This window comes from Heloderma suspectum, chromosome 1, assembly GCF_057233095.1.
Source record: "Heloderma suspectum isolate Gila_16-S chromosome 1, 16-S_ref, whole genome shotgun sequence".
NCBI lineage: Eukaryota > Metazoa > Chordata > Lepidosauria > Squamata > Helodermatidae > Heloderma > Heloderma suspectum.
This window is the reverse complement of record NC_139458.1, coordinates 21,531,436-21,551,769: the sequence shown is the minus strand read 5'-3', so window position 1 is coordinate 21,551,769 and position 20,334 is coordinate 21,531,436. Positions and strand designations below refer to the sequence as shown.

The following is a 20,334-nucleotide window of genomic DNA, read 5'->3' as shown; positions in this document are numbered from 1 at the left end:
CCTGCTACCAAGTCCCGGGGTTGGTCCCTGATTGACAACAGCCAGTCCCATTACGCTGCTGATGTTCGATCGTGGATCCGTCCTGAGGAGCAAGTGGCCAACACGACTCTCGGGAAAAGGATGCAAGAGAGGAAGGAATCACTCTGCGTGGAGGGGATGTGCTTCTCTAACACCCACCCGACCCCTTTTCCTTCCTCATAGTTGCCTCTCACCCCTCTGGCTTTTCAGACTTGTGTTGCGGGTTGGGGCCTGACAACACCCAGAGTGAGAAAATCTGTGTAGAGTAATAGGGGATGTGTCTTGCCCCTGTTTTCTTTGCTACGGTTTTAGTTACAGGGTGGATAAATATTTCTGGCTTGTGTGTCTTTGTTTTCTAAGGAAGGAAGACGGGGTAGTTCTCTTCCCATTTTTGTATGTGGTTTGAGACTGTAAAGGCAGGGTCATCAGCCTGGTGCCTGTCTTGCCAATCTTCTTAACAGCTTACAATGTTTTGGTCAGTGAAAACGTTTATTTTTGTAAATAAACTGGATAACCCTGATACAGGGCTTCAATTCAATTCGTATTTCATTTATATTGTTTGTTTTTGTAGGCAAAATTACATGTAGAGATGTTTTGGACTATTAATGTATACATTTTAATGGGTCTTGGAGAAGTTTTGTTGTAGACATATGAGACCAACCCTTATTTATTAATGGGATGTATGCCAAATAGTCTGGATAGGAAACTTAAAAAGAAACTAGGAAGTTCTTCATCTCATTTTTGTATCTTAACTTAAACACTTCTCACATGTTGCTTGCAATTCAAATATAAGAGTATGATAGTCAAATGAAATAAAAACTAACTTAAGACTGCAGTACTATACCTGTTTACCTGAGAGTAAGTCCCATTGAAGTCAGTGAATATTACTTCTCAGTAGACATGTAGAAGATTGTGCTTTAAAATTAAATATTGCCTTGCAAACTAAATAATACAGAAAGCAGGTGAACCACCTACTTATTGAATAGATGCTAGAACTGTGTTCTAATTTTCCTCAAAGTGCAGTAAACTTTTTTATTTTTAAATATCTCACTTGGAAGCTAAATCTTTTCCTAATAATTGTCAAAACTAGACTGCACAATGACTAAAGATATTACAGTCATAGGACTTAAATGCTCTAGAATAATAAATCCAACATTCATCAACAGTGAAGTTAAAGCCGGTCCATTAGGCAAGCCATAATATGCTGTGAGCCAGCATAACTATGTTACAGCAAGCATATTGCTAAACAGGAAACTGTTCTGAAATGATTTCAGACTTGAAGCCTAGAACTGTGTGGCAACAATGCAGACCAATTTAGAAATGCTTAGAAGCCCAAAATTTAAATGGTCAATTTTTTCAAAGTCAGAAATTCAATAACACTTCGGTATCATGCTGCAGTAGTCTGCCGATGTGCCTGTGAATATGAAAATAGAACTAATCTATACAGTTACTGTGACATTGTTAAAGTTATGTACTTGTTTACAAATTCATGTTGTATAATAGCATTAAAATAAAGGAAACTGTAAAGTAATTGAGAGATGTATTAACACTTTACAGTATCCATGCCTGCTTCCTTAGTAAGGCAGAGTGAAAAGCAAAAATGGTTTAAGATGAGCAGGTTAAAAGAGAAATCTAGGTCACTGCCATATGAGTAATAGCATTTGCAACCTCAAAGGAAGCCTTTAAATATTTAACAAGAACATAGAACAATATCTGAACATTAAAAAATGATGATGTGCATTACAATATAAAAATCAGGATAAAGTGCACACATTTTTTTAAATAAGAGAACACTCCCTATTAATGTTATGTTTGAGGAGTTTTCCATATGGTTCTGACAAAATCCTCACCTGCCTCACTCCCTTTGTGCTTTATGGGTTTCTCTTATTCAGTTGGGTGCCCTTGGGATGTTTCATTGTACCCTCTAATGCAGTTCCTGGCTTTTTACTGCAGGCTAAATTCCCTTTGGATATGAGGATTAGTGCAGCTACCCTTCAGTCTCCACCTTTATGATCTGCCTATGAGATATGATTAGCTTAGAATATGTTTTCACTATGAATCCTCACTATATAACCCTGCTACTGTGGCAACATGACTCCTCCATATTGTAGGATTATTTTAACATTCAAAATAACCACTTTAGTATATGAAGCAATATGAATCAAAGCTGTCTGATAGTAATTGCACTTTCATGAAATGGACCCCCCATTTAATTATCCTTAGGGGCATGTCTTGTTTATAAGCTTGTGTGTCAAGCTACATAGGAAATGAAATCCCCTAAGGAAGTTTGACCTTATTACCAGACTGCATTTTCCATGCCTTGTTGCTGATGTGCATGTAAAATCTATTGATCTTTAAAAAAATTTAATGAGACTTTATTTTCAGATGACAAATTAGAGAGGAAATAAGGAATAGTTTTGGAAAACATCTCTAAATAACAGTGTTCATTGTTACAATGAAGGTGGTCTCTTGGAAAATTATATTAAAATTATGTCATCATAGCTGCTATTGTCTACCTTGGAAAATAGTCTCTTGTCACCACAGATAAGATACTGTAGGTTTTTTCAAATCAATGTTGAAATTGTAACTAGATAAAAGTTGAAGCTATTGTAGTGATTAGGATTGTGACATGGGAAGCTTCTGGTTCAAATGCTACTGCAATCATGTACTTGGGCCTAAGGCAAGCAACTATTCTCTCAGCCTCAGCTCCCATTGGTAACACTAAGATATTACTGGCCTATCTTACAGGCCTATTGTAATATTTATTGGGAATATATTTGGAGCACTTTTTAACACTGAAAATGCATGTGTATAAAGGCTAAGAAGAGCATTCTGTGTATATTTTTACTTGAATATTGCCATTCCCTGGGCAAAATAACCAAGTGCCTGCATATTGTCTTTATCGTAATTTTTGCAGTATGCAGACATGTGGAATAACTCAACACAGCATCAGTTTTAAAGGAGAAAAATGGCAAATTAGGGTACCAATATGCATGCTATCTGAAGTTACTGAGGGCACAGTCCTATACATGTTTAGACTGAAAAAGTCCTACAACTCCCAGTATTTCTTAGCCAGCATGTGCTTTAAAGTGCACTAACAAAGTTCTAAGGCAAGTGCTTTCAGGTTATAAAACAACCTTTTACAAGTCCACAAAAATGCTGATGACTTTTAAAACTAAGCTACCCTGAAGAGTCAGAGATTTTAAAATCCGCAAGAGTACTTATGATGTATTCCTTACCCAAATCAAAACTATGTGGATATTCTTGAAAATTTCCTTTATATTACTGTTTTGTTGCATTATTCAGGGAGAATGGGCAGAAGTAAATAGATGAGAATTTATTAGTAGACAGTCACGAAGGTCATTAGCTACATGGATGGCAGTTTGACGCACTGAAGTTGGCCAAATTGAAAACTTGTGTGAAAATCTTATTTTTTAAAAGCTAGCTAGCCCTGAAGGTTAGCCAGACAGACAAATGCAAACATTCATGAAAATCATTTCAATTCTAATACAAGCATTAGAACTGGCAGGGGTATTCTCATTGGAGTATGGGCCTTTAAAAGAGTTTTAACTACTTGAATATCCAAGATAATGCCTGTATCTTAACCCTTTACCATGGTGCCTAACTCTCAAGTCACAGCAATCACCTCTTAGTTTTATAGTGTTTATAATTAAAAATGATGTACATAGATAAACCCTCACCACTAATACTTAAGCTGCAATCCTATACCCATTTTATATGGGAGTAAACCCCATTGAACACAACGGTATTTATTCCTGAGTAGACATGTATAGGATTGCACTGTTAGATATTAAATGGTATTGACCTAAAATGGCTGGTTGTTATATTGAGCAAAACAAAAACTCTTCTAGACTAGTGTGGATACTGACCTATCGTGTTTGTGTGTGTTTTTTTAAAAATAATCGTGTGTGTTTGTGTGTGTTTTTTTAAAGCTTTACTTTATGTGGAATAATTCTAAACAGGTGAAATCTTAACTTGAACACTTGTTTGTGTGCTCCCAATACATATACACAGCTCACTGACTTCATTGGGATATAGATGTATGGCATTTACACCCTGTTCCAGGAAAGGAGAGTCCCATGTAGACGGAGCCTTGCATGTCCGCAGTTGATGAAGATGTGTACTCCCATTCACAAGGCTGTGCTCATTTAGGCCCCATTGAACTGGCCAGATGCATCTTGTGATAGGGAAGTGCATTCTCACCTGGGACCGAGACTAAATATGGATTGGGGCTGTAGGGTTGTTGTTAATTAGCCATACAAACTATATACTGCCTATTTTCTGTAGGTTAATTATAATGGGAACAGGTGGGGTAAAAAATAATCATTGCATGATGCAAAATATTAGTTGCTGGTACATATAACAACATAAGAAGAGCCATGCTGGATCAGACCGAAGGTCCATCTAGTCCAGCATTCTGTTCACACAGTGGCCAACCAGCTCCTCATGGGAAACCCATAAGCAGGACATGAGTGCAGCAACACCATCCTGTATGATATGGAATCACCCATATTCAGAAGCTAGCCTATTCAGCATGAGCAAGGTCTTTAAATGTTAGTGTGAACTTAGTGTTATTGTTCTGCCTGTTCCATAAGATCTGATGGAGAGGCCCTTCTGCCTATTGTGGAGGAATGGCTAGATAGGACAAGAGAGAGAACCTTCTACATGGCTGCACACAGATTGTGGAACACCTTGCTCTGTGAAGTACAGTTAGCTCCCTTCCTTATTATTGAAGACCTGTTTATTTCTGCAGGCCTCTGCATTTTGAGGCAGACTGTTCTTGTGATTTGATTTTAACAGTTGACCCTGTCTCTTGGCTGTTTTATAGCTTATGAAATTGTAACTGGCCTGTTGTAAGCCACCCAGAGTAGTGCATTTGCAGTAGCAAGATGAGAGAAATGCTCAGATAAAGAAGTAAAAATATCCTCTTTTAAAAAGAGGCAGTTTCTCAGATCCTTGGACATATATAGCTTTTGATAATGTGTTGAGTTGTTGGAATATTAGTAATAAACTAGTTCAGATAATGTGATCGGTGGAACGATTTCACAAAATCAAAGTGTCAGACTATCTGCTTCTTCCAATCCTACTTAGTGAAGATGTGCTCAAAATATTCCTTAAACAAGAACTTAGAAAAACAGCTGTGTGTTAGCCTACAATAATGTGCTAGGTACTTTTGTTATTTCTGACTGGTGTGCACTTTGTCAGATTTGGGGATGGCAAGCCTGACCCAGTGTTTAGAAATATGCTATGAGCAGGAAGGGCTGTTGCTGGGATTTATTTATTTACTAATTTATTTTGCATATTTGTATATTGCCCTTCAGCCAAATGGCTGTCTGGGTGGTTCACAATAAAATGCAGACAACAATAAAATCAATACAACACAGCAAAACAAATTGGTCATAATAAAACCAGCAACAAAGCAATAGTTAAAATAGATCATAGGATTGCACCCTAAGGTACAGAACTTTAAAAGCCTGAGAGAAATCTTTCTCTAGCTCTGAACAGGTAAGAGTGGATACCAGGCAGGGCTCCCAAGGCAAGCAATTCCATAAACAGCATGGAGGATTTTGCGTACCTTAAAGCACAGAATTGGCAACTATGGTGTGTATCAGCTGGTTGAAATGAGGGATTCCTGTAACACATGTGCTCAGTTTTTGGTGTGAAATTCAAGCAGCAGTCCGGTAGCCTAATGGATGTATGCTGTGTTAATTTGTGTTTTGCTGTACCTTTTCAAAATTCAGCTGCAGAACACCGCCCCCCCATGTGTGCTTGACTCTGTGGCTTGTGTGAGGATTTATTTTCAGGAATTGCAGGTTAGAAAATGTGACAAGTCTCTCAACTGTTCTTTTGCTTTCAGACTGTTGAGTGCAACGAAGTATCTTGGTATTGCTAATCAAAACTTTTCAGTTCTGTTCCTTCCTCTAGCTGCTACTAAACAAAAGGACCAGAACCAGTTTTTTTTAATTAATTCTACGCAGAGATAATCCCTGTGAAGATGCTGCTTAGAAAATACTGCACAGTCCTATAAACCATAGCTGTTGCTTCATTATTTATTTCCACTTGTGTGTTGCGTTTGTACCTGGTATTGAGTCAAGGAGATAATTGTACTGGTCACCCTGCTGCCCATCAGTCTTCCTGCTGAAGCTGGTTGAGGTGGTCTTGTAAGGGAAAAACCGGAAGCTAAAATTTCAGGGTCCCTGGTACTGAATACCTAGGCACACCTACTTTAAACAGCCTCAGCTTGGCCCTGATGTTGTAGGTGAGGTTCCTTTGGGGACTGAGATAGTGTTCACATTCACTCAGATTTGCTGAAATTCTACAAATAAGGACTAAAACAAAGGCATAAGCTAAATGTGTTTATTAAAGAAAAATAAAGAAAAAGTTTAACAAGCACATAAACCTTTCACTCAGCAACAAAGCAAAGATAAGGCATACTCATACATCCTACCATTCACACTTGTACTTTACCAGCAAGGGGGTCCTCCTTTTTCTGGCAAAGATTTGGAATTTTCTTCACAATACAGAAGCAGTCCCCAACCTTTTTGGGACCAAGGACCGGTCTTGTGGAAGACAATTTTTCCATGGACTGCGGGGGGATGGGACTGGGCCGCAGTAGGGGTGTGGGAACCCCCCTTACCTTGGGTCCACGGGAGGGGAGGTGATCTGTCCCCCTCCTCTGGAATCCTCTCCGGCCCTGGCTGGCTCCGCTCCGCGGAGAGTCTGCAGAGCTGCCGGCCGGCTCCGGCCGCTGGAGGACTTCCAGCCGCTGGAACACAAATGATGTCCGCATTCTTTGCAGTAATAGGCTATGTAAATCTTTACGTAGCCTATTACTGCAAAGAACAGGGACGCAAATGGTGTCCGCTATGTGGACGCCGTTTGTGTCCCAGTGGCCGGAAGTCTGCCAGCGGCTGGAGCCAGCCGGCAGTTCTGTGGACTCGCTGCGGAGTGGAGCCGGCCAGGGCCGGCGAGGATTCCGGGCGGGGGGAGGGACAGATCGCCCCCCCCCCACGGACCCAAGGTAAGGAGGGTTCCCACACCGCTACTACGGCCCGGTTCCTAACAGGCTGCGGACGGGTCCCAGTCCGCAGACCGGGGGTTGGGGACCCCTGCAATACAGAACTTTGGAGAGGCCCTGCATCCAGGAGAAAGGCACCCTTGTCTCATTATGCATGAACATAAATACTCATTCAAACTTGGTGAGCTCTTTCTTATTACATATTCTAAAATCTTTACAACTATTGGTTTATGTCACAGTATAGGTCATCCTGTTCCCAGAAAATCTGTCCTTTTGTCCCCAATATCACATCTCTCCTTGACATAAGATGTTTACTCCTTTCTGAGCCTTAGTTCTCCTTTTATGTGGCCAACAGCCCCTCTTTATCTCCAGACAGGGGAATCCCAAACCACAACATGTTCTTATCTGTGACCCCTTACTTTTTACTCAGTTTCCTTATAAGGAAGACACAGTTGATAAGAGATGTTTTGACAACCTTCCAACCTTATCAGCATCTAGGAAGCTTCTAATACAGTGGATCTTACCCCATTAAACAATTACAAGCACCATCTCTTACCCCGTAAACTCTGTAAATTCCCCATACCCCATATTGTACCCAAATGCAAATGGCAAAGCTCATGAAAATCCTTACAGTCTCTGGCGTGGTGTTGGTTACAACATTTGGGACTGTTTAGCTTAGAAAAGCGGCGAGTAAGGGGAGACATGATAGTGGTGTACAAAATTATGCATGATGTGGGGAAAGTGGATAGGGAGACATTTTTTCCCCTCTCTCATAATACTAGAATCCAACCTGGGGTCATCCCATGAAGCTGGTTGGTGGGAGATTCAGGACAGATAAGAGGAAGTACTTCTTCACAAAGTGCATAGTCAAACTATGGAATTCACTTCCACGTGGCTTTAAAAGGGGATGTCAGGGTTCCCCTTATTGCTGGATCCCCTGAGTGACTCCATAAGGATCTCTTCCCTCCTTAAGAGTCCCCTCTTCCTTCTTTTGAACTTTCCTCTTCCCAATAATATGGAGTTTAGGCTGTAGACGTGGGGTGATTGACACTCCAGACACCTGGGTGTTAACCACATCAGTTTACTGGTAAATTAAGGAAAGCAAATTACAACTAAAGATATTTATAGAATAAAGCTGAGTGATACAAAAGGAATTTAAAAAAAGAAAGGTTGTAAAAATTCAACCTCCTCTACCCTAGCTGCACTTAGACTTCTCCAGGCTGCTTCTTCATGCTTTGGTCTTCCTCCCCCCTGCCCCGCCTCTGGTCTCCCCCTCCCCTCTGGTCTTCCTCTGTCATTGGCTGTCTCTCCCTTTATATCCCCTCCTTCCCCAAACTGGAAGTACTGTTTCAAACTTGAAGAAACTACTCTCAGGGATACCACCTCCCAACAACCCCCCCGCCCCCCAGGCCTCTAGACTTGACCTTTTTACTTTGCCTCTGTAGGCCTCAAGACTTCACAGGGGATTAGACAAACCCATGTTCCCCAGCAACTGGTGTACACAAGCTCATTGCCTCTGGTAATGGAGGTAGCACATAGCCATCAGGGCTATTAGCCATTGATGAAATATTGCCACTCTTGTGTTCAGTGTAGTTCCTATGATCATGGTACAAAGAACTGTGAGCATGTAGATTTACTATAGCCAACCATGAGAAGAGTTGGATTTAGGTTTGTGGATGATGGTTATGGGAAATGCACTTGCTTGCAATCATTAACTGTATTTAGTGATAAATATAAAATTAGTTCCATTTAATCTGGAATAGCTTCAGTGACATCCAAGAATACATTAGTGAAGACTGTTGGAGGTTGCAAACTGATGTAAACTAGTTAATTATTCAGATCAATAGTATTTGCATACCATGCAATAGAACTAGCTTTGACACTATGTGGGTTTGCAGCCTTCCATAGAGTAACAAACAGGGCCTTATTAGGAGGTAACATGTATTGAAACTTGGCGTTAGTAAACTGAAATGTCTCTGCTTCAAATGACAGGCAATGGGGTGGTGATGGCTTCAATTGATTTAATTCTGGAGATAAAAAATGGCTGTCCTGATACAGGCAAAATAAGGTCTTGTGAAGGCAAAATAACCCCCAGTCTAGATCAGTCTCATTCCCATTATTTTTTGAGATGCACTTCATAAAAGCACATCACATGCTATTTGACCCCCCCCCCCCCGAAAGGCTAGATGCTTCTGATGAAGTATCAGCACATCAAGGTAGCTGTTTCATAGTGCTTTAACAAATATACTTCCCTGATTATTAAGGAAACCTGTTACAGCAATTATGTATTTTATTATGTATTTTATTGCTGTGAACCGTCTTGGGAGGGCTTCTGCCCTGACAGGCAGTGAAGAATTTTTAAAAATAAATAAATACATCACTACATCTAAGGCAGGGATGGGGAACCTCTGGCCTGCAGATGTTCCCCATCTGACCCATGGATTTCCCTTGAATTCCTCTAGGGGGTAGGGCTTGATCTCCAAGCCCTGCCTGCTGGAGGGATTCCTTTTACCTTTGGTCAGCAGTAAGTGAGGTTTCCCCTGTGCCCTGTTCATCCTCCCAGCACAGAATTCCTGCTGTTATCTCCAATCATTGACCGAAGATAACAATGAGGATTTGGCTTCAAGTGCTGCATGCGAAGTTGTGGAATCAGATGGCACTTGGAGGAGCCACTTGTTCAAGCACCAGCTGAGTTCTTTTCTCTGTGCAGAGAGAGGCATGGAACTGGAGGACAGGACTGGATGATGTCAGGTATGGGGTGGGGCTTTGGGACAGATCCACGCCTCCTGATGTCATCCAGCCCGCGGGAGGGTAATCTAGACCCCAACAAGTTTGACACCCCTGATCTAAGGAGAACTGGTTTTATTATGGTTATAGAATTGTCATTGGAAGCTTAACAACTTCCTTTGATATTCACTAATGTGAACTAATCACTACTGTAGTCTGTAAGTTGTATCCCACCACCATCTGCTTACCCAATATACACAGTTCTCTCACCTTTGAATGAAGTAAGGCCTCTAGTGTGGTAAAGTAGTTGTCTAAGCTAATACAAGTGAAAAGAGAGTTGAACAAAGAATGGGAGCTTTTCACATAGTGCTTGCTTTTATCATCTTGAGAGAAAACTTGTTGAAGGAACAGGGCCACGTAGGGCCAGAGCACATTTCAAGGTCCAAAAGAAAACAAAGTTTCTTAAAGATTAAAGACTTGGTTTTAATGCTAGTTGTCACATGAAGGGATAAAGTCCTTTGCACTGCAGTGTTTGGGCACAGTTTTATTGACCTTTTGAGTTAGACTGTTAATAGTGTGTGAGCTTTTTCACCATGACAATTCCATGCTGTTGCGGTAAGCATCTGTATTCAGGAACTGTATGGGCAGGGTTGTCCTTCTTAGTCATTTATTGCCTTTCTGTCAAAGCTTATGATGATAGCATATGATAGCCCTATGGGCAGCTGGCTTATAGGCTGTTAGCAGTAAATGAATGGGGCCCCAGTCAAGAGACACTCTGAGGAAGATGCCTGAGAAAATTTCCTGCGAACCTAGAAGAGTTTGTGTCACACGCTATTGATCTATGTTGTTGCATGTGCTGGATAACTTCTGTTCTCTTCCTTTTCCGCTACTTCTACTTCTGAGTTTGACTTGACTATTTGATCAGAACTGTACCCTAATTTCTTCAGTCATTATTTATTTATTACATTTCTATATTGCTCAACAGCCAAAGCACTCTGGGCAGTTCACAATAATTAAAACCTTGAAATACAACATAATAAAATACAATATAAAAGTTTAAAACTACAGTATAAATTAAAAATAACCCCCAAAAACCCCTAGTAGCAGTATAAAGATTTAAAATACGTTAGCAGATTTGAAATAACAGACACCGAAAGACTAAAGTGCCTGGAAAATAAAAAGGTCTTCACCTAGTGCTGAAAAGAGCACAGGTGCAACCCTTTTATTAGGCCTTTTGAAACACGTGAACTGTATTGACCAAAAACATTATGTGGAAACATCCTTGGAAAATCCTTTGGACTCCTAGCTTTATTTAAGTGGAAGAAGTGTTCTATAAAGCATCTTGCTGGCATGTGATACACAGTAGAATCCTATATGTGTTGACTCAGAATTAAGTCCCACCAAGTTCAGTGGGAATTACTCCCAGGTTTGCAGGCGTAGATGTTAAGAATATCTCTGTGTAGGGCCATGCATGTATGTATTGTTTTCCTATTAACTAGAAATGTTATAGTTGAAGCCTACCTGTCATCATCTTAACCTTTAGGTATGCAAAATTTCATTTGCTGCTTAGCTTCTTTGTGTTACAGATGTTTACTTCCAGCAATACTTTATTGCATGAATTTGTAACAGTATACAAGTAAGAAATTAATTGGAGTATTGCTTTCATACTGTGAGCAGTACTGGCCTTTATTTTGAGTAGAAAGTTGCTCAGGAGTTATTGTAAACATCTGCATTCACAGTCTAGGTATATGTGTGATAAAGATTAAATAAAGGTAAATAAGATTTCATATGCCACTTTGGCATGTTACTGTGTTCTACTGCATGGTTTCCCAAATAAGGCCAAGGTGGCTACACATGGGAACAAGAAGTGGGAAGTGGCCAGGCAATAGGAGCAAAGAATAGCTATGAAGGAACAGAACACCTCCCCCCCGCCCCCCGTTACGCTTAAGAAAAATGGGTGTGGTAGGACTGGCTTTCTCTGCACTAGTTTACATTGCTGATTCTTTCCCCTTCTCCATATAGTAATAGAACAAGTCCTGCTTCACTGACTTAGAATCATAGAATAGTAGGGCTGGAAGGGGCCTACAAGGCCATCGAGTCCAACCCCCTGCTCAATGCAGGAATCCAAGTCAGAGCATCCCTGACAGATGGCTGTCCAGCCTCATCTTGAATGCCTTCAGTGTGGGAGAGCCCACCACCTCCCTAGGTAATTGGTTCCATTGTCGTATTGCTCTAACAGTCAGGAAGTTTTTCCTGATGTTCAGCCGGAATCTGGCTTCCTGTAACTTGAGCCCATTATTCCGTGTCCTGCAGACTTGTATGGAGACAGGGGAAGAGTCTGCCATCAGGTGAACTGCTGATGAGAAGGGGACATCCATGCTTGCTGCCACAGCTAAATATCAACCTGAGAATCATTGGGGATTGGCATTACAGAATGTATATGACGGTTGCGTATTTTAAACCCTCTGAAAATACGTGATACTTAGCCTTGGGCTAAAAAACTTAACTGAGCTAGTCATTCTAGTATTGGAGCAAAATTTGACATTGTTTCAATGGCAAGACTGAGTAGTTGTGGTTTGGTGCTGCATGCTGGTACTACATTTACCATGTCAGCATGTAGAGTTGTATTTACTAGTTCATGCCAGGCTTTGCAATATATTATTGCTTACCTTTTTAGATACTTGGAGATCAAGCATTTGTCCTCCTTTATTACTGGGAGGAGTGGGGAGACAGAGGATTCACGTGGTGGTTGCTTTTAGTGGTTTGTGTTCAAGCTATAAATTCCACTTATCCTTAGAAAGTGTGAAATGATAGAACTGTTGGATATGAAATGTGTCCTGATACACTGAAACTAGCTGTCACTCCAATCCTGGGAATCTGAAGCATTTAAGGAACAAGTTTCTAGTGCCTGTGATTCTCCAATACAATGCTCAGTGTGTGTGAGCAGGTTTCCTGAGTACTTAAGGATTTGAGGATCAATATGGACTTCCAGTAGCTGGAAGATGGTGTTTCAGAGATGTACCATTAATTATGGGTTCATCTATTGAGCACTTTATACTGGTGTACTCTGATTTATCATGTACTTACAATACTTGTCAACTAGAATCCTTTGAAATACTGTTTGTATATTCTCTGATGCAATATTTGCAGATGTGGAATAGCCTCCCTAGAGGGACTTGCCTGGCGCCACCTTGATGGTCTCTTCTGTGCCAGCTGAAGACCTTCTTATTCACCCAGGCCTTTTAAATAATGTAATGTTAAGATCTGGGCTCTCAAATGCCTGGTTTGAAATTTATTATATATTTTTGCTGCTGAGCTGATTTTTATTTTTGCTGTCAATATTTTTATGCTCCTGTTTTATGATACTGTATTTTAATATTGCATTTTTGTTTTGGGTTTTTTTTGTGAGCTGCCCAGAGAACATATGCTCTGACTTGGATTCCTGCATTGAGCAGGGGGTTGGACTCAATGGCCTTTTAGGCCCCTTCCAACCCTACTATTCTATGATATGTTGTTTAAATATAACATATACAGTTTAAATACACAAATACATTGCATTAAATTAAATTACATTGGTTTTATTGGCACTTTGTTTTTAAAGAGTAATTTTAATATCATGTTTCATTTTATCTTTTGTTCATTTTATCTCTCGTTGTTCACTGCTCCAGAATCTGTTTAGATGTGGAGTGGTATACAAATATTGTAAATAAATAAATAAATAAAATATGAGTTTGAATACTGAAATAATGGATTTCTTGTAAAATATTTTGTGTTTTCCCAGAATGTATGACAACATGTCCACAATGGTGTATCTAAAGGAAGAGAAGTTGGAGAAACTCACTCAAGATGAAATTATTTCTAAGACTAAGCAAGTGATTCAAGGACTAGAAGCACTGAAGAATGAGCATAATTCCATCCTACAGAGTTTACTGGAGACACTGAAATGTCTGAAGAAAGATGATGAGACCAATTTGGTGGAAGAAAAATCAAATATGATTCGCAAATCTTTGGAAATGCTGGAACTCGGACTCAGTGAAGCACAGGTAAAAATTGTGGATAAAAGCAAGCCTTATTTTGTTGTTGTTGTTCAGTCGTTCAGTCGTGTCCGACTCTTCGTGACCCCATGGACCATAGCACGCCAGGCCTTCCTGTCCTGCACTCTCTCCCGGAGTGTGCTCAAGTTCATATTCATTGCATCGGTGATGCTATCTAGCCATCTCATCCTCTGCCGCCCCCTTCTCCTTTTGCCTTCAGTCTTTCCCAGCATCAGGGTCTTTTCCAGAGAGTTTTCTCTTTGCATTAGGTGGCCAAAATATTTGAGCTTCAGCTTCAGTATCTGTCCTTCCAATGAGCACTCAGGGTTGATTTCCTTTAGAATGGACTGATTGGACCTCCTTGTAGTCCAGGGGACTCGTCAGAGTCTTCTCCAGCACCACAGTTCGAAAGCATCAATTCTTTGGCGCTCAGCCTTCCTTATAGTCCAGCTCTCACAGCCATACGTTACTACTGGGAAAACCATAGCTTTGATTAGATGGACCTTTGTCGGCAAGGTGATGTCTCTGCTTCTTACTATGCTTTCTAGGTTTGCCATAGCTTTCCTCCCAAGGAGCAAGCGTCTTTTAATTTCATGGCTACAGTCACCATCTGCGGTGATCTTGGAGCCCAAGAAAGTAAAATCTGTCACTGCTTCCATTTCTTCCCCTTCTATATGCCAGGAAGTGATGGGGCCAGATGCCATGATCTTAGTTTTTTTAATGTTGAGTTTCAAACTAGCTTTTGCACTCTCCTCTTTCACCCTCAACAAGAGGCTCTTGAGATCCTCTTCGCTTTCTGCCATTAGGGTGGTATCATCTGCATATCGGAGGTTGTTGATAATTCTCCCGGCAATCTTAATTCCGACCTGTGATTCATCCAACCCGGCGTTTCTCATGATGTACTCTGCATATAAGTTAAATAAGCAGGGTGACAATATGCAGCTTTGTCATACTCCTTTCCCAATTTTGAATCCCTCGGTTGTTCCATGTCTGGTTCTTACTGTTGCTTCTTGACCCTCATACAGGTTTCTCAGGAGACAGGTAAGGTGGTCTGGTACTCCCATCACTTTAAGAATTTGCCACAGTTTGTTGTGATCCACACAATCAAAGGCTTTAACATAGTCAATGAAGCAGAAATAGACGTTTTTCTGGAATTCTCTTTCTTTCTCCATGATCCAGCGAAAGTTGGTGATTTGATCTCTAGTTCCTCTGTCTCTTCAAAACCCCGCTTGTACTTCCGGTAGTTCTCGGTTTGCATACTGCTGAAGCCTAGTTTGTAGGATTTGGAGCATTACCTTGCTGGCATGTTGAAATGAGCGCAATTGTGCGGTAGTTTGAACACTCTTTGGCGTTGCCCTTCTTTGGAATTGGAATGTAAACTGACCTTTTCCAGTCTTGTGGCCACTGTTGAGTGTTCCAAATTTGTTGGCATATTGAGTGCAGCACTTTAACAGCATCATCTTTTAGGATTTTAAATAGCTCGGCTGGAATACTGTCATCTCCGCTAGCTTTGTTGTTAGTAATGCTTGCTAAGGCCCACTTGACTTCACTCTCGAGGATGTCCGGCTCAAGTTCAGTGACCACACTATCATGGCTCTCAGGGACATTCAGATCTTTCCTGTATAGTTCTTCTGTGTATTCTTTCCACCTCTTCTTAATCTCATCTGCTTCTGTTAGGTCCCTGCCTTCTTTGTCCTTTATCATGCCTGTCTTTGCACAAAACGTTCCCTTGAGATCTCCGAATTTCTTGAAGAGATCTCTAGTCTTTCCCATTCTATTGCTTTCCTCCATTTCTTTGCATTGTTCATTTAAGAAGGCCGTCTTGTCTCTCCTTGCTATTGTCTGGAACTCTGCATTCAGTTGGATATATCTTCCCCTTTCTTCCTTGCTTTTCACTTCCCTTCTTTTGACCATGTTTGACCACCTCCAGCTTACCTTGATTCATTGATCTGACATTCCAGGTTCCTAAACAATATTGTTCTTTACAGCATCGGATTTTCTTTTCACCACCAGACACATCCACAGCTGAGTGTCCTTTCGGCTTTGGCCCAGCCGCTTCACTCTTTCTGGCGCTACTTGGAAATACCCTCTGCTCTTCCCCAGTAGTATATTGGACACCTCCGACCTGAGGGGCTGATCTTCTGGCAGCATATCTTTTAGCCTTGTGATACGTTCCATGGGGTTTTCTTGGCAAGAATACTGGAGTGGGTTGCCATTTCCTTCTCCAGTGGACCACATTTTGTCAGAACTCTGCCATGACCTGTCTGTCTTGGGTGGCCCTGCACGGCATAACTTATGGCTTCACTGAGTTACGCAAGCCCCTTCGCCACAACAAGGCAGTGATCCATGAAGGGGAAGCCTTATTTACTTTGTGTTAAAATGTTCCCTTTCTTTGATGCAGGATTTTAACAATAAAAACTGTGTAAATCTTGTAAAGCAGTGAGGTAATTGATGTTGACCCTCATATACAGTCAAGTACCATGAGTTCAACAGACAGAATACTTGTAATCTTTGGTGCTTTCTAGGTAATGATGGCATTGTCGAATCACTTAAATGCAGTGGAATCGGAGAAGCAGAAACTACGTGCTCAGGTGCGCAGGTTATGCCAGGAAAATCAGTGGCTAAGGGATGAGCTAGCCAATACCCAGCAGAAATTACAGAAGAGTGAACAATCCGTGGCTCAGCTGGAGGAAGAAAAGAAGCACCTAGAATTTATGAATCAGTTGAAAAAATATGATGATGATATATCACCGTCAGTAAGTAGTTGTACATCAAAATGCATTTTATTCTTTTTAATTTCCCTTCTGTTTGCTAAGGAATGTTGCGATGTAAATATTTGTAATACTTGAGGCAGACTTAATTTTTTATATTTATAGGTATGTGTAAAGGCTGCAGCACATAATGGGAGTACTGCTTATCCCAGTACTTAGTTCCAGGAAAATATATGGTATTTATAGTGACATGATAATCTCGCAAAATGGCTAGATTTTTACTGTGCGTATTTGGCTTTATTCTGGAGTAATCTAGAACTGACCTTGCATGATCACAGCACTATGGTATACTAGTATATTCTGGTACTACTTTTCACATTTACATTTTCCAATCAAAAATTTTGGTTCTTGAAACAGTTTACATAAAAATACACAAAGAAATTTTTAAAAATCGTATCACCTTTCCCAAGTATGCCTGTCAGCTTAGAACCACTATATAGCAGTAAAGCAGTAATAAGTGTCTGTGGCAGTTCTGAAGGATACCATAGTAAATGACATTTTATTTATTACATTTCTATACCACCCAATAGCCAAAGTTCTCTGAGCAAAAACAAAACTTAAAACCATAAGATACAGTAGCACAATAAAATAAAACATAACATACAAATATAAAAGTTTAAAATATAAAACTCGAGTAAAAAACCAAAGTGAAAGACAGCAACAGTGCAAGGATCTTAAAACGCTAACACATTTTTTTAAAACTAAAAAATTAAAAATCATGGCTGTCTGGGGCATGCTGGGAGTTGTAGGCTTTTGTGCCACCACTGAAAAGGGATTGAAAGCTGCTGAGAATTCCAGGTATATCAATAGGAAGTGACACATTGCCAATCTGTCTCCTGGTGCCAGCGTCAAACAGGATGATCAAGGTAGCTTCAGGCCCAAAGTAGGCCAGGAGCCAGATGGAAATGAGTCAAGATAACCCACTTCATCCAAGATAACATGAAACTGACCTCTACTTTGTCATCTTACCCATGAGTGGAATATTCAGGTCTGGAGTGTAGTGCTCCAGACCAGGTGGATTTAAGGAAAGCTTTTTCAAAACGGGCATCCCTATTGCAAGACCTCCGTGCTTGCTTAAGGAGGTGTTGATTGTATAAGAGCTATCAGTTGCCATAGGGCTGTCCCTTATCAAATCCGCTAGGCTATACTTGCACACTAGAATTAGCCAGATTAGGCAAGGATCCAATACATGGTACCAAGCTGCAACAACTGAAACTCATTAAACAAGATGAGGCCATGGAACATCAATCGACTACTGCAAACAACATGGAATTTTAGGTTGGGATGTATGTAAGCAATTACAAAAAATATCTGCAGAATGTCTCACAAACAAGTTGCAGGAGGCTGCTGAAAGACCCCTTCTCCCTAGACCTGGTTTTATAATGTTTTAGACCACATGGGAAAGAACTGCTAATTGATACCGTAGATAATAATGGTGGCAGAGAAGTAAAATGCTTTGATGCCATTATTGCCACTGAGTAGCCTCTCTAAAAATGTATTTCTAGCCAGTGTTTGGTTGGATTTGTCCCGGGTTCTCCTCTACCTACAGCTGTCATGTCTGCTACTTTATTGCGCACCTTCCTATTATGCCATGGGGTGGAACAAGCTCTAGTCAATAGAAAGTACCTTAGAACTATCACACTGACTTCCTGGGTTATCCTCTCTTCCAGGAGTGACCTGAGCTTTCACAGAACAGCTAGAGGAGAGGCAGTTGTAAAATCTCCAGAGGCAGTCTGAAAACCAGTTGGATCCTTAGGGATGGACCATTGAAATAGTTTTCATTTTTTCCCTTCCCCTTTTGGGGATTGATGGAAGTTCAGAGTTCCAGAAACTTCCAAGTAATGGTCTTTTCATAACAAAGGAGTTACACTTATCTTCCTCACTCCCGGATCAATCCTCTTATAAACCTGTAGCGTGAATGAACACAAAAGAAGTATTGAGATTGTTTCATGGCTGCCATAGAGTTTGGAGCTGAATGAGCAAAAATTTTAATTAATTTAATAGATTTATATACAGCTTGCCATATCTAAATAATATCTTTAAAGTAGGGGTCCCCAACCTTTTTGGACCTGTGGGCACATTTGGGAATCTGAGAAACTTCTGTGGGTGCCAGCACCAAATGGCTTCCACGATGGGTGTGGCTAGTCACATAATGGCTGCTGTGGGGGTCTGGCTAGTCAAAAGTGAGTTAGAGGTGTTGGGGAGGGGAAAAAGTAGCAAGCCTAGAGGCTGGGAGGGAAGGGGAAATAGCAAGGCAAATGGGTACAGGGGAAAGAAAGAGCAAGGCTAGAAGCTAGAAAGAGAGAGAAAGAAGACTGCCCTACCATTTTTTAAGGTTTTTGTTAAAACATTTTTTTAAGGGAGCAGGGGGGGGGGAGCTCTGTGGGCGCTGCCGTGCCCACGGGCGCTGCATTGTGGACCCCTGCTCTAAATAGTTCTAAGAATAGCCTCTGCATGCATGTTGAAGGCCCCAGTAACCTTACCCAGATGATTCAATACCAGATTTGAGACTATCTCCACCAGCTCAGTTAGGAAATCTTTCAGGCAATGAGGACTGTACAGATGCAAAATTCCCAGCCTATTCCTAGAACTTCCAAGCCAGGTAAACATGAACTCTGCGGATAGATAGGAAGCCTAGTGAGAGAAACAATCCCTGTATATCCAGGTGATTCCACTAGCCCCACCCATCAGTTCTTTATTGGTGATACTCTAGGAAATTGGATGGATATAATTGAGAGGCCACATAATGAGAAGACAGGATACCCTGGAGAAGATGCTCATGCTAGGGAAAGTGGAAGGCAAAAGGAAGAGGGGCTGACCAAGGGCAAGGTGGATGGATGATATTCTGGAGGTGACGGGCTCGACCTTGGGGGAGCTGGGGGTGGTGACGGCGACAGGAAGCTCTGGCGTAGGCTGGTCCATGAAGTCACGAAGAGTCAGAAGCGACTGACCGAATAAACAAATAATTGAGAGAGGGTAGCAGGTCTCCGTGATGCGCTCCAGGTTGGTGTATTTCATTCAGGATTAAATCCTGGCTAAGTCCAGGTTTGTGAGTTACGCTGGCATTAAACAACAGCCCCTTAAGGGAAGGGAAGTAGTTGATGCATCACCCTAGTTCTGCTGACTAGAGAGGGGCACATGTTCAGTATAACAAGTTCAAATATATATTCACTAAGGCTGCAATCCTGTGTACATTTACTTGGGAGTATGTCCCACTGTATTCAGTGGAATGTACTTCTGAGTAAACATGCATAGGAGTGCACTGTGACATAATGGCATCCCTGTCCATAATTATTAGTGCTGTTTCACTGCTGCTAAAGCAGAATGACTGGGTTCAGACAACACAATAACCCTCAATGGGTTAAATAACCCATGAAGGGTTATTAAAACCATTGTGGGTTATGGTGTTGTCTGCCAGGAATTTTTTGACCCACCGTTCCTTATTTGCCCAAAATAACCGATGCTGATAACCCACGGTCTGCAGTAGGGGTTATTTAACCCACTGTGGCTTATGTCATCTGTCATGCACAGTGGGTTATTTTGATCACCTACTGTTAGGGCTGTTTCTGAGTGCAGGGAGTGGGATAGCAGTTCATATTCTGAAGGAGAACCGCCAGACATGGGGGAGGTGTTTTCCCAGGCTGGACTGCAAGGCAGACAAATCAGTCAATCCTAAGGGAAATCAACCCTGACTGCTCATTGGAAGGACAGATACTGAAGCTGAAGCTCAAATATTTTGGCCACC

General features: G+C 41.2%; 1 protein-coding gene across 7 annotated transcripts in view; it reads left to right on the top strand.

The window, feature by feature from the left end:
* The window catches only part of KLC1 (kinesin light chain 1), a 56,461-nt gene that overhangs the window by 781 nt on the left and 35,346 nt on the right, over positions 1-20,334 (top strand). For all 7 annotated transcript variants that reach the window (XR_014788225.1, XR_014788228.1, XM_084837680.1 and 4 more), the window contains exons 2-3: positions 13,566-13,827; positions 16,344-16,574. Coding sequence is in view for 5 of the 7 variants with exons in the window: in XM_084837680.1 (XP_084693806.1) it covers positions 13,567-13,827; positions 16,344-16,574 (492 nt within the window). In the remaining 2 variants the exon portion in view is untranslated. The remainder of the gene's footprint in view (positions 1-13,565; positions 13,828-16,343; positions 16,575-20,334) is intronic.